Source organism: Pelodiscus sinensis, chromosome 4, assembly GCF_049634645.1.
Source record: "Pelodiscus sinensis isolate JC-2024 chromosome 4, ASM4963464v1, whole genome shotgun sequence".
Lineage (NCBI taxonomy): Eukaryota > Metazoa > Chordata > Testudines > Trionychidae > Pelodiscus > Pelodiscus sinensis.
Genome location: NC_134714.1, coordinates 123,384,735 through 123,410,791, shown reverse-complemented (window position 1 = coordinate 123,410,791; position 26,057 = coordinate 123,384,735). Strand labels below are relative to the sequence as shown.

General features: G+C 48.2%; 1 protein-coding gene across 1 annotated transcript; it reads left to right on the top strand.

Moving 5' to 3' along the window:
- Window positions 1–875: 875 nt before the first annotated feature.
- On the top strand, window positions 876–25,034 carry LOC102449708 (ras-related and estrogen-regulated growth inhibitor-like). Its single transcript, XM_014577822.3, has 4 exons — window positions 876–1,087; window positions 15,653–15,709; window positions 18,411–18,484; window positions 20,577–25,034. The coding sequence occupies exons 1-4, from the start codon at window positions 991–993 to the stop codon at window positions 21,060–21,062; spliced, it is 714 nt and encodes a 237-aa protein (XP_014433308.2). The 5' UTR covers window positions 876–990; the 3' UTR covers window positions 21,063–25,034.
- Window positions 25,035–26,057: the final 1,023 nt, after the last annotated feature.

Here is a 26,057-nt window from a genome sequence, read left to right as displayed (position 1 = left end):
CTTTCCCCCCGCTGCTCATGCCCAGAGCCTCAGAGCTGCCCTGCTGGGAGCCTCCTGCTTGTTGTGCAGAGTGGGGGAAACAGAGGCAGGAGGGCATTGGTGGCACTCTGTCCCCCTCCTCTGTCCCCCATCTTCACAGAGTGAGGAGGGTGGGGCCGTGGCAAAGGGGTGAAGCAGGGGTATTTGGGTTTGAGGTAGATCCTGGACTGAATTAAATTCAAAAAGTGATCTTGTGCTTAAAAAGGTTGGAGACCACTGTCTTAGGATGTGGGCAGGTGCAAGCCTGCCCACTTCTAAAGGCCCTTCCCCCAGCCTTGTGGGAGGGACCACTGGACCTGGTTTCGACAGTTTTCTTGCCAACCAATGAAAAACAGGGTGAGGGGTGCAGTGAAACTTAGGGCAAATATTAAAGCAGCGGACAGAGATTCCTTGCCCACAAATGGCATCTATATTGGAATGAAAGTCCCAAGAAATAGCAGCTGGGAGGGAGCCTAATGGGGGATCCACTAGGGATCTTTCTGTGTCAGGGCCAGGAGAAAATGGAACAAAAATAAGGATGAGGACTGGTAAATAGAGGGTTTATTTCCATTCACAGTCCATTCCAAAGCATCTCATGATCGGGCCCACGGGCAGCCTATTGACTATCCCCTAGAGCTGGGGCCGCTCTGCCCAGGCTAGGAGGGGTGGAAGGAGGCAGGCAGCTACCCTAGAGACAAGAAAGGAGCAGGGAGCCTGTCGTGAGGGGAGATCCCGCCCTCGAGGCGCTGGGAAGCGGCTGGAGAGCGGGAGGGCTCTAGGGACCGGGGAGCAGCTGCGGGGCTGGGGAGAGGGGTGATCCCGCCCCCAGGGGCTTGGGGAGCGGCTCGCCCGCCCGGTCCTGGGCGGAGCTCTGGTCTCTCCAGCTGCAGCCTCTGCGCGCCCGAGAGCTAGAGCGCGGCGGCCGCGGAGCATGGAGCCGGCAGCGCCCTGAGCCCCTTCCCCGGCGGCAGCATGAGCTTCCCGCGACCCCTGCGGCGCTCGGTGAGCCTGAGCCCGGCCCGCACGCTGCGGCTGGTGGTGCTGGGACAGGGCGCCGTGGGCAAAACAGGTAGGGACGCTGCCGGGGCTGGCAGCCCCAGGGCCCGAGTCTGTGACCCCCGCCCGGCAGGGCAGCGCCAGCCGCCTCGCCCAGCAGCTTCCCCGGGGGCGGGAGCGAAGGGCCAGGTGGGGAGAAGGCGCCGGCTGCCCGCGTCCCTGCCCTGCCCGGACCCACGAGCAGGCGGCTTCCCCCGCCCCCGCGCTGCCAGGGGGCCCTGGGTTTGCAACAGCCCCCTCCCGCCTGCTCCGTAGCATCTTCCTGCTGCGGCCAGCGGGTGTGTTATGGGCTCCCCGGCCAGACACATGCTCTGGGGGGGTGGGACAGGTCGCTCCCCGAGGGCTGGCTGCTTGCCGTGCCCTTCGCAACGGGAGCATGGGGCGGGCGGGCAGCCCTGGGCGCCACAGCAAGTCTCTGCGCAGCAGCGTGGCGTGAAGGGAGCGGGGCTGCAGGCAACAGACCCCAGGCTGCTGGAGGCGCTGAGCGTCCCCTCGTTCCACTTGGAGGGAGGCGTTTTATCCCGTCAGCATCCGCCTGCAAAAATGCTCCTTACAGACCAGCGGGGCTTAGTCGAGACTCCTAGGTCAGCGGGGTTATCTGGGGAAAATGCAAAAGCCAGTTTAAACTCTGCATTTCCTGTCCGCGGTTAGTACATTAAAGGAAACAAGCCATTAATGCCCTTTCGTTAAAAGTTTGAGGGTGTTTTTTAAAAAGTTGAACGACTTTGACTGCACTTTTAAGTGACTTTCTTTAAGACTGGGAGTAAGGACTTGTTCGTCTCGTCTTTGTTGCACCACTACTTGCTGTAACTTTAAACAAGCCAGCTCGCTCTCCTCCACCCCAATTTGTCCATCTTTGTCAGTTTAGATTGGAATCTGTTTGAGCAAAGACCATCTTCTACTATGTGCTTGTACAGCAGTTGGCACAATGGGGTGAGAACCTATATAGGAGCTTCTAGTACTACCAATAATGGGGTATGCTGGTATATTACTGGGGGTAAGTGGTGTTGGCAATTGAAATGCAAATTTCCACATTAAACCCCCGGAGAGTAGTGTGATCATTTTGGAGTGAGGGAGTGTTTTAAAGAACACTTCCCCTCCATTTATTTGCCCACTCCAGATATGTTTCCCCTGTCTGCTTCACAGCCAATATGGAGACTTTGCTTTGGTTGCAGATGTTGTGTTAGTTGTGCATTCCCACTGAATTTATTCCTTTGTAAACTGGTGAATTCCTTTGTAAACTGGTGTCAGTGGGGAAAAAAATCACAATTTTTTGAAATTTTTTTTAAAGGAAGTGAAATAATCTCTTGGCGTTACCATTTTCACTTAGTTTATGATTTTTTTTAAATTTTGTTTTATTTCAGCATATAAACATGAAAAGATCACCAAGCACAGGCTTGGCAGGTAATGGAAAGAGAATTAAAAATGCAATCCATCTCAAACAAAACCAAAAAACCCTGCAATTGCAAAGCAACAGTCTTTCTTCACGCAGAAAAGAAGGCAAACTGCACCGCCTTCACTTCTGCTCCTGTAAAATACTAATTCTCCCACCAAATAAATAATCACGCTGCTCAGATAGACAAGCGTTGCAGTCAACACCACATTTAGGCTTTTTCAGACCAGGAAAAGGAAGGAATACTAAATTGGAGGGGACCTCATAGGAAAACATCCCACCAGCAGCCCTTATTATAGGACACAGTTGCAACAAAGACAGCACCTGAATGTGGCTCTCACATGGGTGTGTTAGGTGTCAAAAGCCCCCAACGCAGAAGTTTCATGTGGGCAGAGCATGACAAGACCTTGTGTAGGTGAAGGGATCCTCCCACACCCAGCTGCTTGTAGAATCGGGACCTATGTGTGGTATCTCGGCCAGGGCTGAGTAATTGGAAGTGGGAAGAGCAGATGGAACAGTCGATGATACAGTCACATGAGCTGTTTCATGCAGAAGAATGCTGGTAAGAAAACCCCACAAACAAACAGTTGGTAAATCTCATAACCTCAAAGCTGAATATATATTGGTCCGTCATGCACTTTAACTCATCAGCCATAACGCATAATCAAAGTGTTGTAGAGAGAACATATTTTGATTGTAATTATAGGTGATGATTTCCATTTGAATTGACCCTGAAATGAATTATATCCCTCTCTAAAATGACTGTGGGGTTGTTTAAAAGTCTCAGGGGGCAGCTGTGTGTGTTAGTAACTTTAGAAACAACTTTAAAAAAACCCGAGAAGTGCTGTGGCACCTTAGAAACTAACAAAAATATATATAGTACCATGAGCTTTCATGGGCAAAACCCACTTCTTGTTTGTTTTAAAAGATGCAAGTGTGCTAATGCACTTGACAAGGCTTTTGGCCTTGTCCACACGGGGGATTTCCCCTGATTGTAGTAATCACTGACTAGACATCTGCATAGCAACAGCAGTGCAAAGCAAGAGTATGTCTACATTGTAGCTGGGAGTGAACCTCCTGGCCTGGGTATACAGCAGGGGTGGGAAACCTCAGGCCCAGGGGCTGGATGCGGGCCCCAGCTTGCTTGGATCCGGCCCCTGAGGCTCAGCATTGGGGAGTTCACACTGGTGCTCCAGCCCTCCTGCCACCCACTCGCAGTGCTGGAGCATACAAATTCTACTAGCCTGGGCCCCCCAGGCTCTGGTGTCCAAGGGGAATGTGGGGAGCGCCTTTCTCCTTCTCAGGGCTTTCTCACTTTGCTTCTTACATGTGTGCAGCCCCTGACTGATTTTTCTGTGGGTTAGTGGCCCCTGACCCAAAAAAGGTTCCCCACCCCTCCTCTGTAGGCTCAAGGCTTGCACAAACATGGTAAAAATGGCTGCCGTGTTGTGGCACTCTTCCCTCCACTACCCTTATTCCTTGTGAAGCTGGAGTAAGAAGTCCTCCAGTTCGACATTATTTCATAATAAAGGCTTGTAGTGTAGACGTGCACTATGTTATTTCGAAATAACGCTACTGTGTAGACGTACCCATAGACTATTATTATTTATTTTTGTATTACAGAAATATTCTGAGGCCCTAGGTGAGATCTAAGCCTCATTGTACTTACTGCAGTACTGAGAGACAGGCTGTGCCTCGAACATTTTATAAATCTAAAAATGGATAAAACAGTCAATTGTCCCCATGTTGCAGATAAGGAACTGAGGCACAGACTCAATAATTTGCTGTTGGTTACAAAGGAAGTATATAGCAGTGCTGGGATTTGAACCTAGGGTTCTTGAGTCTAGTGCTGTCCTCTCTTGTTCTGATTTTTAAACATGCCCCTGTATTGTTTTTAACTCACACATGCGTGCATAGTGTTAGTGCATGAAAACCAGAGTCTAAGTAGTTTTTGTTATCCAAGCTAAAAAAAATGTAAAAGTGAAACAAGCCCCACAAATGAGGAAGAATAAATTTTAAAGACAAGGTGGGCGAGGTATAAGATCTTTTACTGCATCAACTTCTGTTGGTGAAAGAGATGAGCTTTCAAACTGCACAGAGCTCTTCAGTGGCCCTATCTAGCTGAAAAGCTTGTCTCGTTCACTAACAGAAGCTGGTCTAATGCAATATATTCCCTCCCCCTCCTTGCCTCTCTCATATTCTGGGACCAACATGGCTACAACACTGCAAATAAAAAATGAATTAGATTTTTTTAAAATCTCCTTGGTTTAAATCAAATGATGTGCTACTACTAACAGCTCCTCTCCACATCTCCCTTCCCCTCAGTCCGCTTTGTATATTGAGAGCTGTGTCCTGTTAACGATCCTTTTGGAATTAGACAGTTAAATTAGAGGTCAGCTTCAGAGAGCTATGAGGGACACTCTGCGTGAATCCCTTCCACATGTAGCGGCAATTAAAATCTTGAAAGGTGGCTAAAGACGCATTTACAAAAGTAACCCGCTTTTTGAAAATAATTTAACTGCCAACCCTTTGAAGTGGTTGACTGGAAATCCTCAACAGGTGTCATTGCTCACAACAAAACACTGTGACCAGGACAAAACCATGTTCAAAGCCATTGCAGGAAGTAGGTCTGGATTTGAGAATCATCAAAGTTGAGCTGATTTAGGTCAGGCTTATGCAGTTCAATATCCAAACTTTAAACTACAGATAAGTCACTTCATAAATCCAGAATATCCAAATCCTTTATGTTTGCTTCCCTCTCCCACTCCACACTGTAGCATCTAAGGTCAAATTTTGACACTAGCCAATGTAACCACAGTGATATTTCACAGGAAAGAAGGGTCTGTTTATTAAGGATTAATACGTGATTAAGACATGTCACAATCATGTTGCTGCTGACATGAATAGCATGTGATATAAAGGGCTATATGCACATTGGTAGGTAACATTATAAATGGCTATAAAGTATTATTACAAGCCATAATTCATTAACCATTTATATACGGAACCCTAATATAAAGTGTGACCATGTCTACTTTTTAATTCCCCCTTTCTGAAAGGTCAAGATGAACAAAAAAGTTCTTAATGTTGATTTTCATATTGTCACGCCTCTCTGCCCTCATCCCACTTCCTTGTATTGGCAGCTTCTGTTGTGTTCTTGTACCCAAGCCAATTTTTAATCAATTTAATTGGTTCTCCATCTTAATACAGTACCACATGTTGCAGCTTTGGGAGATTGCCTAGAGCGTGCTACAATATCAGGTGGTCCCTAGAAATCAGGTTTGATTTGTTCCGCCGTCTCACCCTTTCTCTGACAATCAATAATGTCTTTCAAGAGGAAAATAAATACCTGATGCAGGATCTAGCTTTCAGGGAGCTCTGCTGGACAGTTTTTATTAAGCTATAGTGTTTTTCTGCCTATTTTGGTCGCTTGTCAATACTTAAAACACAAGGAAAATGAAACCAGGGACCTGTAAAATTCCTTGGATTTTTCCATTTATTATTTAATAAGTAATAGAGAGTAAGTGTGACAGATGACCGAAGTTTATGGAATCCCCAGAAAAATTATTCAGATTATTAAAAATGTGTCTCAGAACACTGACTGCATAGTAAAGATTAACAAGGGGCTAACGGGCTGGTTTAAAGTTCACACCGGCACAAGGTAACATTGCATGTTATCCACCATCTGATTCTGACTCTCTATTGATTTTGTTACGTGATAGACACTAAATATGGAAAAAGGCGTTGCATGGATAGGTGGTGAGATTTGAGTTGTAGACTTGGCAGACTGTATCTGTCCTATAAATAAAATGATTGAGGATATTCAGCAAATAGGATTGCCACCTGTCCAGACTTTCCCAGAATTATCCCTTTTTTGATGTAATTGTTCCAGAAAATCTGTAAATAGAGTTCCAGTCTTTCCAGGATTGTCCTTCATTTGCAGTAACGGTCCAGATAAAATATTTAGCTGCCCCATTTTTTTTTGTGGAAGGTGGAAACTCTAGTAGCAAAAGACCAATCTTGCAAATTCTGTCAAGAGAATGGATCCTGTCAATACATCAAAGACAGAAGTTATGAAAATTAATTTACCTACTAATTTTTTTATCTGCTTGGAAAGTGAAATATGGAAAACTGCTAAGAAGTGTACTTATCTGGGTAAGCTCATGCACAATACTGGTGATTGAGTTTGATGTAAAGTCCAGAACAGGTAAAGCAAGTAGTATATTCCAAAAATTCCTTATCATATGGAAACCAAGTGTCATTTGCAAAAACACTTAAGATCTTTACAAGCAACTTCTTAAGTGTCCTGATATATAGACTAGAGTCCTAGAAAAATAATAGACCCAGTGAACTGAAAAGTTTTTAATGCCAGCATCTGCATAGAATATTCAAAGTAAAAAGGACTGATAAAATAAGGGTGCGTCTAGACAAACACTCTATTCATGGCCACCTGGGGTGCAAATGTACCTCCCACTAGTTGGCCACACACTGTGTCCATGTGGACTAGGGATGTAAAATCCCATTTAATTAGTTAACCCGTTAAACTTTATGTTTAACTGGCTAGCCGATTAAACAGGGATGAGTGGTGGGGGGGGGGAAGAACCCCCACCTCCTGCCCGTCATGGCCTGGCCACCACTGATTAACCCTCCGCATCCCTATTGTGGACCTTGCGACCAAGCCTGCCAGAGGGGGCTGGAGAAAGGGGGCAACTGCTCTGGGGCCAGGAGATTCAAAAGGGCCTGGGGGCTCCTAGCCACTGTTTCTGCTACTGTGGCACCAGCAGTGGCTGGAGCCTCAGGCCCTTTAAATAGCTGCTAGAGCCCTGTGGGGTGCACACTGGGCAACACTAAGGGGAAGGGCTTGATGCTACCCCTTCTGCCTGAGGCCCTGACCCTTCCATGAGCATGGAGCCAGGTCCCCTCCCACACCTTGTCTCCTGTTTGCTGCTATGTACTAAAAGTCTCCTAGCGCAGCGGTGCGTAACCTGTGGCTGTCTTCCCGTGTGTGTGTGTCCACAACGCTTTGATCGGTGCTGGCGCCTGATGTACAGGGGTGGGGAAAGTGGCAGGGGACTGGCACTTTAAATTAAAGGGGCCACAAGAAAATTTTCCCGGCTCTGGGAGTCGCGAATGAAAAAAGGTTGAGCACCACTGCCCTAGAGCAGTGGTTCTCAACCTGTAGTCCATGGATCTCTCGAGGTCTGCAGACTAAGCCTGAGGTTTCCAGTGGGTTCCACACCTCCAGGCATTTGGGCAAGGCAAGTGAGGCGGTTGTCTTGTAGGGTTGCCAGGTATCCGGTATTAACACAGTCCGGTATTTTTGCCTCCTGTCCGGTAAAAAAATTCAGAAAATACCGGACACCTAAAATGTCCAGTATTTTCTGATTTTTATTTTTATTTTTTTTCCCCTGCCAGGAGGTGAAAATACCAGACACCTGGCAACCCCCCACACACTCAGCAACTGGGCCCAGCCCCTGGGCCTCTCCACCAGGTGCCCCCTGGCCCTCTGCCAGGGACCCCCTGGACACCCTCCCCCCCCACTTACCTGGTTCTGCAGGGGCTTGTCTTGTGGCTGGAACAGAAAAACAAAATGGCTTCCAGCAAAAAGCCTCTTCTTAAAGGGGCCATACTGTTTTTTTTTTCTTAATAACTGCTGTCGGGGTCTTTTTTTCTGTGTGTGCGCTCAACAACTTTGGTCTCCCCCCCCCCCTTTTTTTTCTCAACAGAATTTTTGTCTTGGTGAGGTTTTTTTTGGGGGGGGGGCAGTGTTTTTGGTTAAACCATTTGGCAACCCTATTGCCTTCGGCCCCGCACTTTCAGGGCCCCAGCTCCGCCCACCCGGCGGCTTACTCGCTGCCCTTACTAGGAGCCGTGCGGCTCAGCCAAACCTAGCGTGCTGCCTTGGGCCCCACAAACTCTTTGGCCAGGCCTGCACACCTCCATTCAAAATGTGTTAAGAGGTTCACAAATCAGAACAAAATTTGAGAACCTCCACCCTAGTGCATTTCATTGTTTCGAAGCTAGAGTCCATTTCTCACTCCCTGCTGGACAAAGTGAACCCCTTTTACCTCCCAAGGGCTCCTGCCTGGCTGCTCCCTTATCCGCTGGAGCGGTGTTACTATTCTGAACTTGGTATGATGTCTGTCCAGTTTTAGGGCTCACCCCTGTTCCATTGGAACCAGTGGGAGTTTTGCCATTGACAGGTATGTGAGCAGGGGCAGACCCTTATTTCTCTCTGAGTCCAAACAAAGTAGAATTGGGGCCTTTTAAAAATCCTTTTTTTGTGTTTGCTCAGTAACTTCCCAGCCACACTGTTCTTTCTGGGTCAGTGACCCATAACCTGATTCCTGTGGTTCTTTCACTGTGGGAAAGCTGTCTGGCTGTATTCTCCTATGACTGGAACACACAGTTGCTGCTCCATCCGGGCTTTAACCGCAGCCTTCTTTCACCAACAAGACCCCACCCATGTCCTCTGTACCGCTGCCTGTCTCCACCATACCACCTACGTTCTTGACCTCAGTGCTCTGGTAATTATCCCTTCCCAGATGGAGAGAGTGTGTAGAATTTCACTTTCTGTACCTCCTGCCTCTGGCTGTGGTTCTCTGCTGAACTCTCTGTGCTATTAGTAAGTCAATACTTTCTGAACCTCCACTTTGGGCTTTCGCCTCCATTACTCATGAAGCATAGTCACAATCATTTCTTCCATGTGCGTAGGTGATTTGCTATGGTTGTGTGTGTAACGTGGTGTAACCCACACACCTACGTGTGGTTCACTGTCCCAGGTAGTGGCACTTAGACCACTTACAGTGAGAGATAAGAGCAAGGGAGTTCTACAGCCTAAGCTGGGAGCCAGCTGGCTTTATAACTCAAGCTGTAGAGGCTCCCACGCTATGCTCCAGAGCAGTATTTCTCAACCTTTTTTTTAATATATATATATATATATAAAGTATTCCTTTTTCAAAAAAAAAGTACCCTCCAGTACCTACAGTTTTTAGACACACAATTTTTTTCTACCATTGCAACACATTTGTTTAAATAATTTAACCATAGCTGGGTGGGTGATGAATTTTTTGGGTGTAAAAAGCACAGAAACGCTGTAAAACTTTAAAACAAAAATTCAGTTTTCTCCAAATTTCAGTTGTGTTGATGTACCCCCCAGAAGCCTCTTGAGTACCCCTAAGGGCACTCGTACCACTGGTTGAGAAACACTGCTCCAGAAGCCCCAGGTTCAAATCCACTGAGTGGTGGTTACAGTGGCACGTAGCTTCCTTTTCCCCTGCTCCTTCAATGGGATCTAGCTCCTGGCAGAAGAGAAGCCCTCACCCCCATCACCTCATCTTTCCATTCTGATGTTCAGATTTCTGTTCTACCCACTCTGCTGTTCCCTGCTAAACATTGAACCTTGCCTTTCTGTTCTTCACCTCCCCTGTGAAGTATTCAACTGATTAGTATAAATGTACCCACCACCATTAGCTTTCTCCCATCAGCGTGAACCCTGACCTTATCTCGCTGCACCCTTAGTGAGGCATTTCTGGGACTCCACTGGCTGTGTCTCTGCAGTGCCTCTTCCTGGCACTTTGAGTGTGTCCTCAACTCTCTCGTATTCTAGAAGAGCTGTCAAGGCAGGATCGCCTCTGTATTCAACAGTTGTTGAAATAGAGCAGTGGTCCCCAACCATTAGAGGCTGCTGGGCGCCAGGGGATGTGGCCGTTCGCCTGCCGGGCACCAGAGGACGGGGACACTTGCGCGCCCGGGGGTGGGGCCCCCCCATAGCCGCGTGCCCAGAGGCGGGGGGCTGTAGCCATGTGCTCGGGGCCGGGGCCCCCCATGCACCGCGCGTCCGGGGCCGGCGCCCTCCCCCCAAGCGCCGCGCGCCCGGGGCCAGCGCTTCCCCCACGCGCCCAGAGCGCGGACGGCCAATTCGTGGCGCTCCCGGGGCCGGCGCTTACTGTGCGCCGGGGGCAGGCTCCGGCACCACGCATGCTCCACGTGCCCGGGGCCTGGCCAGCCCCGAGCACTTGGCGGGCGCACACAAATGCCCCCGCGGGCACCATGGCCCCAGCAGGCACCGTGTTGGGGACCACTGAAATAGAGTCAGCCCAGAGTCCAGCCCCAAGGCATGCTAGGATAAGGCCAGAGGAGCCATTGTTGGCTTCATGTAGAGACCGTCAGCCCAGCTAGAGACGTTCAGTAAAGCTGCTAGCTCTTTACCTTGATACTCAGTCTTGGCTGCGGTTAGGGTGGGCGTATTAATTTTTCTTGTTTATGGTAACCTGACATGTGGGCGTTACTTGGAACACAATCTGTGACTTGCTAGCACCTTGTCTTCCCTCATTAAAGCTTCCCTGTCTAGCACGGGATGCCTTGAAAACTCTTGCATTTGAAGTAATGACAACACACTCCTTCCCTCCCACCTGCACACCAGTTCCCCTCTCCTGACCCCTGAGATTGTCAGGGACCTGTGTGTGAACGTCATTGCATTTATCAGGCATCCTGGGACTAGTGAAATAGAGATTCAGCGTGACAGCTCTCTAGCTAGATCTCCCTTGGAGTCAGTGGGAGCAACCCTAGGCCAATGCCGAGTGGTTCTGAAAATCCTGCCCTAAATGGGCATTTTTTTCTAATGTCCTGTAGTCTAGCTGTCCGTTAGAGCCCTTTTTATTCTAGGCATGTATGTGCACTTGCTTACCACATGGAAGAGTGATTGCCATCTGATGGCTGTTTGATGCACTCACTCAAGTTCCTAGTAGACAGGAATCAACTTTGCAATGGAAATGCTGAGACGATGGGCATCTATTGAGTCTCTGTGTCTAGTCAGCTTTTGGACTCTGCAGCAAACTGCGCTGTCACCCCTCCAGCTTGCTCTGCCAGGCCAGGAAGGAGGAATATTGGTGGGTTGGGGTGGAGAAGTTTGCTGCAAGCCCTGCCCCTCTTCTGTGGCAAAAGGCAGAGTTTGCATCTCCAGGACTTCAGCCCTGCAATTGCTCACTTTTTACAAAGAGCCTTTCCTCCTTCCTGGATGCTCCCAGGCTGTAGCCAGCTGAGCACCATCTGAAGAAGTGGACTGTGCCCGCAAAAACTCATGATGCCATCTACATATTTTGTTAGTCTCTAAGGGGCTGCAAGACTATTTGTTGTTTTTTAAGTTTCTCCATGTAGTCAGGTGAGCAAGGATCTGGTTCTCCCCACCGTTGGAGAGGGCTTTTGTCTAGGACATCTGCCCCATTGCAGCCAACTCTGAGGAGACATCTATTTCGTTCCCAGCCCACTGTACTTTACCTTTAAAAAGCCACTTATTTCCCTCGGGCAGCCTCCCTTGAGGTTCCTTTTCAGAGGTTGCTTGCGGGTTTGTCTGGCTTGCTCTGAGCGAATGTGGAAGAGACGACAAAAGCCAGTATTTTTCCATGGCAGGGGAAGGGAGAAAGGGGCATACGCAGAGTTCGGTGTGCCAGGGCTCGGCTTGGCCGTTCATGGCCAGGCACCTCTCTGCTTGCTGGGTCAATTATAAATATAAAAAATTGCTTGAGTCCCCAGCACCTCTTTCGTTGCCACTTAAGCACTGGGCATATGCAGTGTTGGGTCCACCGCTCCAGCATTAGGCTTTGTCCCGGTTTAGTCGAGCATTAAATTGGACACACAAAATTTGTGCTTCCCATCCCACTGTCCCTATTGCAGGGAGATTGGATGCTTGGATAGAGCCGTTTAATTGCATTCATTCCTCTTCTGTGGCTGTTCCCACCAGTGCTCTTGACTGAATGATTTGAGCTCTGTTCCTGCTTCCGGGACTGCCTGACTGGGAAATACAAAAGGGGAAAAAAAGACATTTTCACAGCCACCCTCCTGTAATTTGTGAAGGCCTAAAGCAAACTCCCCCTGAAGCCTGGCCAAGGGGACACCTGTACACCAAACCCATATCCGCATCTGTATCCGCAAAAAAGAGCTGCAGATATCTGCACTGACATCCCCAGATGCAGATACCCATGGATATGAAGTGGAGAGCTGCAAATTTTCAGGGTTCTAGATACAACATTTTTATCCATATCCATATTTGCAAAAATGAGCTACAGATATCCGCATCCAGATCCGCGGATATGGATACCCATGGATATGAAATGGCTATCGGCGGATTTTCAGGGCTCTACCTCTACGGCATTTTGAAGTGAGCAGTGTCAAGGTTCCCAGCGGGGCTCTGCCTAGTGCTGGAAAGCTAGCTGTGGAGATGCTGTTTTGTAGTTCTGGTTGGGCTGGAGCTTGGCCTCCAAAGCCTAGGGTGGGGTTGAGCTAAAACAACATCCCTTCCCTGTGCTGGGGAGACACATTCCCAGAGGTAAATGCAGCCTACGTGTGGCATGGGAGAGGTGACAGCAAATAAAAGAGGAAGGAGAACGGTTCAGGGTTACATTTCAAGCTGTTCCTTGTATTGACCCTTCTGTCTCACCACCTTCCACTCCTCATGTTCCCAAACGTAAATATTCTTTATGGTCATTTTGTTGTGCATAGTATTTCAAAAGGACACTGCCGAGCATCAGTAGAACCTAGCTTTGAACGATATCGCTCCCTCCTCCCCCCCCCCCCCCGTTTGCCAAGCTCCTCAGATTTCTTTAAGAAAATACAAACGTTGTGGTGCTGAGCCTTTGCTGTGTTGAATGATTCAAATTGTGTTTAATAGATTAAACCTGAGAATGAAAGGTTCAATAACTAGTACTAATAAACTAGTAGTTTAAAACTAATAAAAGAAAGTTCTTCTTTACACAGCGTGTAGTCAACCTGTGGAACTCCTTGCCAGAGGAGGCTGTGAAGGCTAGGACTATAATAGAGTTTAAAGAGAAGCTAGATAATTTCATGGAGGTTAGGTCCATAAAAGGCTATTAGCCAGGGGATAAAATGGTGTCCTTGGCCTCTGTTTGTCAGAGGCTGGAGAGGGATGGCAGGAGACAAATTGCTTGATCATTGTCTTCGGTCCACCCTCTCTTGGGCACTTGGTGCTGGCCACTGTCGGCAGACAGGATACTGGGCTAGATGGACCTTTGGTCTGACCCAGTACGGCCGTTCTTACGCTCTTATGGAAATTCATCAGAGTCCCTCAGAAAAGGCAGGGGACATGCAGTTATGTTACCTGGTCCAGTGGTTTTCAACCTACGGATCGCAACCCAATACTGGGTTTTTTCTCGTTGCTGCAAGGTGACCGGTGGCGGTACTAAGGCAGCTACTTGCCTGTCCTGGGACCGCAGACTGCGCTGTGCCCCAGAAGAAGCCGGCAACAGACCCAGCTCCTAAGTGGTAGGGGAGAGTGCACAGGGCTTCGTGGTCTGCTTCTGCCCTGAGCTATAGCTGCTACTGGTTGCTTCTGGGGTGCAGCATAGTAGAGGCAGGAAGCTGCCTTAGCACCCTCACTGCACTGCTGACCGGGAGTCGTTCAAGCTAAACTCCTGCCCCCCCCCCAAAGCCAGAGCCCCCTCCTACATTCCAAAACTCTCATCTTCAGCCCCACTATGTAGCCCACACTCTAGTCAAAGTATGTTGGGTCGTGGCATTAGTGATTTTCTTCAACTGAGTCATGAGAAAAAAAAGTTTGAAACCCACTGCTTTAGTCTGATGTGACACATCCAGATCCCTGTGTCCTGCCAAGGCATATGCACATGCTGACCTCCAGCCCCACTGAAGTCACACTGCATCAAGTTAAGCACAAGCAGGATTGGGACTACGGAGCCCAGTTTGCCAATATCACCCATGCAGAAAAACCTATTTAATTGTGATGACCTGGATTTTAGAGTGTTCAGCAGAGTAGTCGCTGACGGCTTCTATCCTCTCGTTCCATCACAAAGTGTAGGATTCAGGCCAGCAGTTTTGGGTGACATTCTGTGTTAGGCAACAGGTCAACGAGATAGCTCTGTTCTGGTCTTAAAAAATCTGTGGGTGAAAACCTGTCTCCATTGAAATCAATGCAGCTCCTCTGGGTTAGCAATGAAGTGTTATTTTAAAACATGCCATGCTCTAATGGATAGATGTAGGAAACGTGAAATTGCTGAAGGAGCAAAAGCCTAAGGCAAAGGCAACTTGTCAAATGCCACAGCACTGCTGTATATTGACGTGGGTTTGTTTTCTCTTGATATTGCATCTGGGTGCGAGGGAAATATTTGTGCACAAATACAGGGTTAAGAGAAGCACTGTGAGGCAAGATGGGCTAAATCCACCCCTAAAAGACATTTCCAACTGAAATCAATAGGATTGCCCCACATGCATGTCAGGTTAGAATTTAATCCATCTCTGCCACTGTATGGTTAGAGACTTTCAATAGGTTTTAAGGCGAGAAAGGACTATTAATCTGACTTCCGGAACTGCACAAGCTATGGAATTCTGCCCAGGGATGCCCGTGGCCCGCCTAACAGTATGTGACTGAGCTAGAGCATATCTTTTAAAAAGATAATCTGACTGCTGCTAGAGATTTGGGTTTGTAAAGAGCTCCTGTATAAAAATATCTTTGGGCAATGCCGGCCCAGTTTTCACCCAACAATCGGGAGAACAGACTGTTGGCAACACTCTGAACTTCAACTGTTGGAAGCTGCTGAGCTTAACTCTTAGTTCTAGTCAGTTGCCCTGGTAAGCAGGGTACAGAGAGGCCCAGTTAAGCTGTCTCTGCTCTTGTGTTCACACACTTGCAAGTCCCCACTCTGGATTTGGGCAGAGAACTGCTTGCTGGTCAAGGTAAAGTTACCTTCAGATCCTTTCCAGTCTAGCTGCGGTAAGCCTTGCAGTGTTCAGCCTTCAAAGTCCTAGGGTACTGGAAATCTGTCTTGGCAAATCTGCCATTATATGCTCTCCCCTGCTCCTTAGGTTTTCAAAAAGCAGCATTGTCTCATGCAGGGAAGAGTGTTTTCTGTTTGTTACATCATGTTTATTGATGCGCATGGTTACACTTTGGAGTAGCTTCTTCAGAGATCCTGACCGGCTCTCAACGGAGTTACTAGTATACATTGTTGGGATCAAACCCCTCCGTTTGCTGAGCCCAGCAGAGCACGCTGTCATGAGCCTGTGGTCAGGATTGGAAGGTGACCTCACTTCAGTGAGGAGCAAACTCATCAGATCCCTCCTGTCTCAATTAATCAGTGTCTTACTGAGTTTACTTTGCTAATCACAACTGACATTCAGGGCTTTTTGTTTTTCTTTTGTTTTCCTCCGACACAGCTCTAACTGTGAGATTCATCACCAAGAGATTCATTGGGGATTATGACCCTACTCTAGGTAAGCAAGTATTTATTATTTCTGCTATAGTGGGGCTCCGGGAATCCATCACGCCAGGTGCTGTACAAGTATAGTATCTCCTCTATTAAATATTTACTTAGTAATCTGGAAGCAGCTTGGTCTCAGGATATTTTGGGGGGAGAAAGGCTTTTGATGCATGGAACCAAAAGGGTCAAGAGATTTCCAGAGCCCTAGTATCTGGGTGTGTCCAGTCTGAGCACCCTCCTTCTGAAAATCAGTCCCATTGACTGGTGTTTCAGTCCAAAAACCACTAGCCACTGAAAATGTAGATAATTTCCTCTAGTCCAGGTTATCCACTGGACAGTGTTTTCATGTACAAGCACAGGGTTTTGTGGTTGGCAAAGGGTATGCTGGAAATTCCTCAGCCTTGCTGCTTTCATTGAAGAAATGGCTGCTCCCTAGCGGAAAACTCAGATAAAACAACCCTGCTAATTCCCTGTCTGTCCTGTATTTTCTTGAGTTTGCTTCCTACAGTTTGTTGTGACTAGAGACATTACGTTCAAAAGTAAATTAGTTTTCCTCTGGGAGTTCCTGTGTGCCTGCTGCTTATCCCTCACTTGGAGATGCTCTCTGTAGTGTTACCAAATATTTATACAGTGCTGTAAATATACCTGGTGCTACAGCCTTGATTTGCCAGACATTAATTAATGCCCATAATACCTTGTTGCAAGGTATGTAGGCAAGAATCCCAATGATCAATGGCAGAAGCAGGAATAGCATCTGAGGACAAGATTTTTAAAACTAGATGCCTAAAAGTAGACCCCTAAATCTCCAGTCAAAGTCCCAAGTATCCAAAAGCTTCCATGACACTTGTTCCTGAGTCCACTCTGTGCTCCATCCACTGAGCCATGCTGTTTTTTGGAATCCAAAGCAAGAAGAGAGACACTCTGGAGGGGCAAAGATCCTGTTTTCGTACGTGTCTATTTACTAAAGAATGAAGAATAGAAATCCTGGATCTTTCTCTCTGCAAAATTGTTGCTAAGCAGAATGTTGTGGGATTTATTTTCTGGAGATATTAGTGAGACTTTATGCATTCCACTCTGTTTTATATTGAAAACACAGTACAGATACCAGCATCAGTGTAACTTTTATCTCTTGTTTAAAAAAAACAAGATCTCCTCCTATCCTATTTGTGTGTAATATGTGCCAGAGTGTAGGCAAGCTAAAGGAGGTGGACGAGCAGCAGCAGGGCTGGCAGGCCCTATAAAATTATTTTTAGAATAGTTTGAAAGGATTCTTGTAGCTGTTAAGTCCCTCTTTGTTGGCAATTAAGTTGCCCTCATTCTCTTCCTGTCCCTTTTGTTCTTCAACCACTGATTGCTGCTGTCTCCCCCGCCCTCATGTTTCCAACTAGGCAAAGGCTGGTGTGGTTTGGATTTTGTTTGTTTGTTTTTTCTTTACTTCCTTGTCTGTGCCCCTGGCTCAGTGGCCTTGCATATGAGGTCAGGGCCTCACGTGGGGCTCGTTTGTGGGATCCATCTCTAGAGGACTTAAAAGCATCACAGGAATTTCACGTGGATGTTTCTACTTTCCCTTTGCTGAAAATGGAAAAAAATTCAGGCCAGATAACTCTCCCAGTGCCATCCCAAGCTGCACCAGTCCCTGCAGAAAAACTACCCAGAATGCAGCTCACCAGGGAGCAGTGCCAGGATCTCTGGCACCCATTCCCAGAGAAGGCAGCAGCCACAAGCAATACAAAATAGTACCACTGCGGATACAAGGCAGAACCTTCCAGCTGTGGAGCACTTACCATGTAGACAAACTCAGACAGAATTAAATCAATTCGATTATAGAAACAAATTGCTATTCCTCTCTAACATAGGCAGGGCTTTGGGGGAGCATAAGAAATGAGATTTGAATGTGATGCTTCTGTGCACCCATAGCTGTTAGTGAACATCCCTTTGTTTGTTGAGTAAGAGCTTTTGTCACTTGCATGCCCAGGCTGCTTGATCCTGCAGCAGCATCACTGTCTTGTGTGGCATCACAGCTGGTTGTCACGGAATTAGCTGTGTCAACAGAAATCTAGCTGTTCGACTTCCTCACAGGACGGGACAAGGAGGTTTGGAGCAAAGGTGGGCTGGAAGGGAGCAAACAGTTTTTAAAACAAATTTCTTTGACAAATCGGAAAAGAAGCTAGGAACGTGTTGCCAAAACACATGCAACACATCAGATCTATATATAAAAAGAAAGACCAGGCTATGCAAATCCATTCCCCTGACCCAGCATGCTCTGGCATCACCTTTTAGTTCTCGGACAACGTCTTTTGGTGAAGATGAACAAATAAGACTTTTCAGAACCTGCTTATGCCAGACTCGGGAGGTTTAGGCATTCGAGATGAGGACAATGTGTGGAAGTAAAGATGGTGGCTTTTTGCACTGTTCACCGTGAACTTCTGTGTCTTGCTTTCTGTAGCTGGGAAGGCTGCATTTTGACTGTGTCTCCTTTAAGAGAGGTCCTGACCCTGCTCCCTTTTGAAGTCAATGGCAAACTCCCCATTAGCCTTGGGAGCACCAAGAATGTGTCATGGGTGGGCTGGTGAGCAGGAAATGCCTCGGTGCCCCAGCTGTGTGATTGGTGCCTTTTCAGTTAGCATGCTCTTTGCCTAACGGCGCAGAGTGGAATCTCCCCTGTGCTCTGGGTGGAGATCAGGGGAGTTCTCATGCCTCTCTGTTTCCCACAGAAATGATTTACAGACACACGGCTGTCATTGAGGGGGAGATGGTGCACTTTGAGATCCTCGACACCGCAGGACAGGTACGGACATGGTCACCACTTTAATGGGCAATCAGTGTTAAAAAAAAAAAAAAAAAAGCTACTCAGAAAACGGCCCCAAGGGTGGAGCGTTGCCTTTTCATCCTGCCTTGCTGTGGTTGGCCCCATGGATTGCAGCAAGGAATATGCTGCAGTTGCCTAAGAGGTAGTCGGTGCACATCTCTGGGCTACGAGGCTTACCCAGTTAGGGTTGGCACTTGCTGGTCAGTCACTTAAGCAGTTCCAGCAAAGGCCACCTGGCAGCAGAAAACCAGGCTGGCAGGGAGGACGGGGGGAAACGTGGTTGGAGCAGCGGAGGAAGTCAGCACTGGTGGAAGAAGTGTTGAAAGCAGCATTTGTGCTAGACTGAGATCCCGACTGCTCCGCCAGGTATGGAATATTGAACTGTGAGCCTGTGGCTCCATCCAGGGGCAGGGGAGAGGGTTGCTCTAGGGGACTCCAGCTTTGCTTTTGTGCTTTCTGACCTCACCAGAACCCCATCATGGGCTTTCAGCAACCCTAATTCATTGCTGCCCATTGATGCTCTGTCTCTCCCGTTGCTGCGTACAATACAGTCCCATTTTATCTGCAGTGTCTGGGGAGATCCAAGACCCACAGATGAAGAGAGGAGCAGGCCACTGTGCTGAGGAACACACAGCCCTACTCTGGGCAACCAGAGTCTGGCTTTCACAGACCGAACGGTCTGCATTTATCCAGACCTACTTACACAGGTTCAATCAAGCCAAGGGAGCCACTTTAACCCAACCTCCTGGCCCTGCGGGGCATTGCTGCTGGTTTTGTCAGCACTCTGTAAATGTACTTTGCCCTTTAAAAGACAGACGAGAAGCCTCCGTCCCTGCCAACCAACAGCCCCGCTGCAGCACAGGGGAGGTTCCTGGCAGAGGTGGAGGTAAAGGACAGAGCAGAGAGGGGGCCCTGTGTCTGGCCAGCGCTGAGTAAGGTGCAAAGCACTCAGGAAAGAGGAGGCAGAGTGTGGGAGGAGACCCAGGATGTAGCAACATTCGGCAGTTTGGAGGCATGCAGCGAGGAAGAGGAAATAGCAGCGAAGTGGGAGGGGGAGGGGTGAGATTACGCAGGGCCTTGCAGGGAGGACAAGGACCTGGCATTCTGTGTGCCAAGAGACAGGAAGCCAGTGCAAGAGCTAGGGAGGAGAAAGGTGAGGGGATCGGAGCAGTGGGTGAGGAAGGTGGCTCCAAGACCTCAGAGAGTGTCTTCCCAATGACGCCGGGGGCTTGGCTCAAGCCCCATCGCAGCAGTTTTGTGGCTAGACTAGGGGGCTGAAAACACAGGCCATGCCTAGAGCTTGAAGGACAGCCAGGCGATGGAGCTAGAGGAAAGGCGGGTACCAGGGCCACACAGAGACGCTTTCATTTGTGAACAGCAGCGGAGGGTTGTTTGCGAGAGGCATGTTGTGTTGAGATCGTGTTTAGTTATTTCCTGGTAAGATGCCAAATGGCTTTCTGGCGTGGGTGCCTTTAAATTAATTATTACTGCACGGTGGCCTGCAGCCAGGTGTGTCATAAAGTAAGCTGGGTCACACTGGATCAGTGGTTAGATGGTCAGCCTGCGATGAACACGCTGCACTTACGGGCGCTGTACTGCGCAGGGTCTCGGCCCGAGGAGGGGAAGGTCTGTGGTCCTCCTGTCTGTGGTCACTAAAGAGCCAGTGGCACTTGGTGCTACTGTGAGTGCCTGGCCCAAGTCCCAGCTTGGATAAACACATTCTGCCTCCCTGCAGAACATCTGCAGTTTTATCTGGATGTAGCACCCGGTTCCCTGCCTGAATTGTCATTGGCGGTTGTGTACCACCTGTCTGTGGTGTGTGAAGCAACCCCTCTAGCTCTCTCTGTTTCCTCAGCTGACATAGATTGGTGCAGCTCCATAGACTTCAAAGGAGCCAGGCCGGTCCAGAGGCTTGTTCCTTCACTGCTGAGAGTTTTACCCTGGACTCCAGCAGGAGCAAGAGCAGGGTGTGGGCCGAGGCTGGTAAAACATTCTGCGCTCTGTGCATGAAAAGGCTCCCGCGAGCGCTGGCGTGTGGCGAAGTTTAAGATTTCTGTTCTCCCCACCCTAGGAGGAAGACTCCTTGCAGATTGAGGAGAAGATCAAGTGGGGTGACGGCTTTGCCGTGGTGTACTCCGTGACGGACCGGTGCAGCTTCGATGAGGTCATGCGGCTGTGCTTCCTCATCAACCACATCCACTCCAGCCCCAAGCGGAGCAGCGGGAGCGACCCGCCGCCTGTGGTGATTGTGGGCAACAAGAAGGACCTGCAGTTTGACAGGATGGTGTCTGCTGAGGATGGCGAGAACCTCTCCAAAGCCCTCAAGCACCCTTTCTACGAGATCTCCACCAGGGACAGCTATGAAGAGACAGTGGTGGTGTTCCACACCCTGTATAATGAGCTGATGAGACAGGGGCACTTCTCCCCAGGCTCCTTCAAGAGGAGGGCTGTGTCGAAGCTGATGGAAAAGATTCCCAGGATGCACGCCAACTCCACCCTGAACTCGGGCGGCCGGAGCCTCAGCTTCAACTCCTTCAGGGATTACATACCGGAGTGAGCCACCCCCTGGGCATGGTGTGGGAGAGAACAGTGCCCAGGAGCAGCTTAGATTGGCAACAGACCGGCTGCAGGCTGCTCACCTTCCCAGGCTAGAGAGCGCTGTAGGTAGCAAGGGTGGGCCCTTTTGGGCATCTGTGTTCCGGGAAGGTCACAGTGCTGCTGGCTTCCTGCAGGGATTTAGTAAGAGGGGTGTGGCTCTGGGCGGGGGTTGATGCATCAGCCATTCGCCTAGAAGCCCAGGGGGTTACTTTCTTGCTTAGGATCAGCAGGGAAAACTCATTGGGAGGGTCTTGTCCCTCCCCCCCATTCTGTGCACATCAGAGACTGCCACTGAACTTAACACAATGGGCAGGCTTCCCTCTGGGGCGGCTTGGGAGTGGACTGATGGGGGCAGGATTGAGGCGCGGAGCAGTGTGGATGCCTAGTCATGGCAAAAAGGAGATGCATTGGCAGAGTAGGCAGGAAGCTTGCACAGCACATGCTGCCTGGCTCTTGAGCTCCCCATTCCATGAGCACAATGTAGGCCAAATAGTGTACGTCGGGCTTTTCAAAGCAGGTCAAGCCAAGAATCCAGCCAGCCTTGTCTGCTGTCTTCGCCAGTGACCAACATGGGCTACTTTGGCTGCAAACAGTTGTTGGTGCATGGACGCCGCTAGCCAGGGGAAGCGGCCAGGCACCTTTGAAGTGTTTCATGCATTCCCTGTCCTCCTTTCCCACCCTCACGTCGGACCCCCTTTTGTCCCCATCAGAGTCAATGGCAAAGTTCTCTTTCCCTGCGGCGGTGCAGAATTAAGCCCTTAGTGCCTGGGTGGCCACACTGATGCGACCCCACCAGCTCAGGATGATTCTCAACTTACCCACAAACACTCAGCACTGAAATGTTTCGCTCCACTTCCTGTGAGTGCCTGCTCTGGTGGCCATGGAGAGCTCACCGAGGTGGAGATCAGATGGTCATGTAGGGGACAGAACCTTATTTCTAGCTGCCATAGATGTTTTTAAATGTCTCTAGCTCAGATGATGGAGTAACTCTCAAAGGACATTGTTGTCCCTCTTGCAGCTCTCTGAACTTTTTATTCATTTTTTTTTTTTTTACCCCGAGGAAAATAAATCGACTGAAAAGAGAAGATCAGAGGAGCTAAAAGCAATTTGTGGTCCCACCTCTGCCTACCCTGGAGTCTCCCTGCCAATCCATGTGGTTTTGCAATCCTATTTCTGTGTTTACAATTTTTGACTTTCTTGTGGTTATTTAAAAGATTTGCAGAAACCAGGGAAACTGACTAGCTAGGAAACCTCTGAAACTGACTGTGCACCAAGTGAAATAAACTGGGAAGACCAACACCTGCCTAAGTGTCGCTTGTAACAATAATAAGGGACATTTCTGAAACAGATGGGGGATTTTCAAGTTGGCAATATCCCTATGAGAGTTGTGTGATGGGAATTCAGCCATTGCTCTTTACAGGGCTAGGAACAAGGTAGTCTAGTACAGGTTGAACCTCTCTAGTCTGGCACCATGGGACCAGACTGTTGCTGAACCAGAGAATTTGCTGGACTACGGGAGGTCAGTCTAGCGGCATCACCAGAACTTCTAATGCTTATTGGACAGTTAGAGGACATTTAGGAGTAAATTAGAGCTAAATAACAGAACATTGAGAGCCCGGACCAGTGGCTGTAAATAAACTTTATGAGACCTCAGAAAACTTGGTCATACCCATGATAAGTGGACATCCGGCATGATTTCAATCATGCCGGACCATAGATATTTCGGGACCAGAATGTGCTGGATTAAGGAGGTTCAACCAAGACACAGACGAAAGGGGACTTGATGGCTCAGGATATTGGAGCTCTTCACTTTTCGTCTGGTGGTGTGATTTCCCTCCACATAGTTGAGATGGGTAGTAGCCAAAAGTTTCCACTTGATTATGAGAAGGAGGATGGTTTAGGGATTAGGGTGCTTGCCTAGCTGATCTAGGTGGAATTCCCTGCTCTGCTACAGACTTAAAGCAGAGAGCTGAATCTCTCTGCGCCTCAGTGTTCACCTGTGAAATGGGAATAATAGCACTTCCCTGCCTCACAAAGGTGACGTGAGGATACTAAAGATTGAGCCATTCCTACACCCGAGGCGTGGGGGCAGTATAAATAAATTTGCTGGCTGTTTAGGGGCCTGTTTGAACTGCTGCCACCCCAACGTTAGCCACTAATTAAGAGTGACACCTCAGACTATTGAAAGCAGATGTTCTCTCTGTTTTATTTTTCTGCATTTAAACTATAGCCATCTCCCTTCTTGCCTGTCAGGCTATGTCTACACTGCACACCTATTTTGAAATAACTCATGTTATTTTGAAATAACAGAGTGCATGTCTACACAGCAAGCCTGTTATTTTGAAATAATGGGCTTCTTACTCTGATTTCTGTAACCTGCATTTCACGAGGAGTAAAGGGAAGTTGGAGGAAGAGTGTTCTTCCTTCCACTTTCTACTGTGTAGACAGCGCCAAGAGCCAAATTAAGCTGTTTCGACTTCAGCTATGGAATTGAGGTAGCTGAAGTTGCATAGCTTAATTCGACTTTAGCCCTGCTGGGTACACGTGCTCCCAGGCACTGACTGTGGCTTGCACTACAGGGAAATGTTGAAATGTAAAAGAGAAAACGCTTTACAGTACCATTGTTTATAAAATATGCCTATTAATCCCAGCGTTTGTAAAACCTTTTTTGGTTTAGGCTGCATGAGCGACAGCTCTTTAAATAGCTCAGTAAATAACATCTTAGGCCAGGGAAGGCAAGAATTTCAGATTTTGCTGTCCCTCTTCAGCCTAAAAGAACCAGGCACATTTTAATGATGTGGGGGGGGGAGGGGAATGTTGTGGATGCTGCACTTCTGGCTGAATTGGTGCATCTTGTGTTCTTTGATGCTGTGTGTCTGGGTCCTCCATCTCCCAGGGGAGAGAGCGTGCTGACTTCTTGCATGTTCCTAATGAATCTAGCCTTGATTTACATTTCCATATCACTTCAAATGAACTGTATTTTTTTTGTGGGATCTGCAGCTAATGTCTCCAAACCTAGGCCCACTAAGGGACTCTGTCAGTCCAAGAGGATTTTTCGTTTACTGCACCATCTGTCCCCTGCTGAATTTTCTTAGAAGCCAGTATGCGTGCACTATTCTCGACTGCCAATCTCTGTAGAATAGATTTGAGTTACTGCACATCAAATTTTAAGAAGACTGCATTTCCACCGAGACCCATACTGAAACCTGTGCTAACAGTCCCTGATAACCATCCTTCTCTAGCCTAGGAGCCAGTGAAATATTAATCTCTGTGGGGATTGCTCCATCTTAATGCCTTTGCTTTCTAGTGTGGTTGGATAGTGAACGGAACACTAGACATCCAGTTGAGGAGGTTTCAGTGTTTATAATGAAGATCAAATAATCTGATCATTCTAAATACGGATGAAATGGAGCAGAGGTAGGAATCTGATGGTGCCCAGAAGAACTGATTTGTTTGTCTAGTTATTAATTGTCCCATCTTTGTCGAAGTTACCAGTGCGGACCTGCTCGCCGTCTGTTGCGAGCCAGGTAGGGAGTCCTGTATGATCACTGCCGTTATACACAGAATTTTTATATCCTACTGACAAAACTGTTGTTTTTGTGAACAGATGCCTCATTGGGGAGCAGACCGCACGTGCTCAGCATGCAGCTAGCGAAATCTCTTCCAGTGTCTTCACACAGAGGGGCTTTCCAAAAAGCATCCCTGGCTTTTTAAATCATAGAAATGAGAGACAGAAACTTCTTCTTGAGTTTCCTTCTCTAACCCCCCCCCCCCACCCCCAAGTAGCTCAGGATGGTTCTTTCCAGAATATAACTTTGCTACCTGTCATGGATTTGCTAAACTCGGTGATGTAAATAACACCACTTATGTTTCTTGCCAACTGTTGCACTGTACAGCCCGTTGCATTCTGTTATAATAAAACTCAACTTGAGTCACTTTGTCTGGTTTTGCTTTGGCCATTGACAGCCTGGGCTCTATCTTCTGTAAAGGAAGGGCTGTGCTTTGTCTCTGCAGCATGCAGCCAGTATTGTTTGCTGTCTCTATCTAGGGCCGGCATGGTGGTGGCCGCTCTGTAAATGTATGTAAATAATATAACTCAAGCAGATGTCTCTTGGTTCTCACTCCTGTAACCCCAACAGGGACAGGTGTGAAATTTGCCAGTGCCAACTTCACACACACGGAATCGATTCTTTTGGGATAACGTCTACTGGTTTTCACACGAGACCTTGTTTTGATGCTTCAGAAGAAGGTGAAAATTGCTCCAGCATCCCGGGAGTGGACCGTTCAGCAGTGCAGACAAAAGAAGCTGTAATTTCTACTGCTTTCACTTGCATGGGGTTTTCAGCAGACCAGATGACCCAGTTTGGTAAGTCACACAGGGCTCTGTATTTCTCTCATGGGCTACGTCTACACTGGCCCCTTTTTCGGAAGGGGCATGCTAATTTTGAAAGTGGGAATAGGGAAATCCGCGGGAGATTTAAATATCCCCCGCGGATTTAAATAAACATGTCCGCCGCTTTTTTTCCGGCTTGGGGAAAAGCCGGAAAAAAAGCGTCTAGACTGGCCCGATCCTCCTGAATAAAGCCCTTTTCCGGAGGATCTCTTATTCCTACTTCGAAGCCGGAAAAAAAGCGGCGGACATGTTTATTTAAATCCGTGGGGGATATTTAAATCCTCCGTGGATTTCCCTATTCCCACTTTCAAAATTAGCATGCCCCTTCCAAAAAAGGGGCCAGTGTAGACGTAGCCATGGTGTGTGTGTGTGTAATTCTTGTTGCCTTCCATGTGAGTTTCTGCTGCAACATGGGGAGGGCCTCTCTTTCTAAAATGTTGTGAGCTGGATGCATGTTGTAAGATGGCAAGAAAAAGGGTCCATGTCTCCAGACACACCCTTCTGCAGAATTAAACATCTCTCCTGGATCAGACTTTTTGACTGTCTAATCCCAGGGCAATA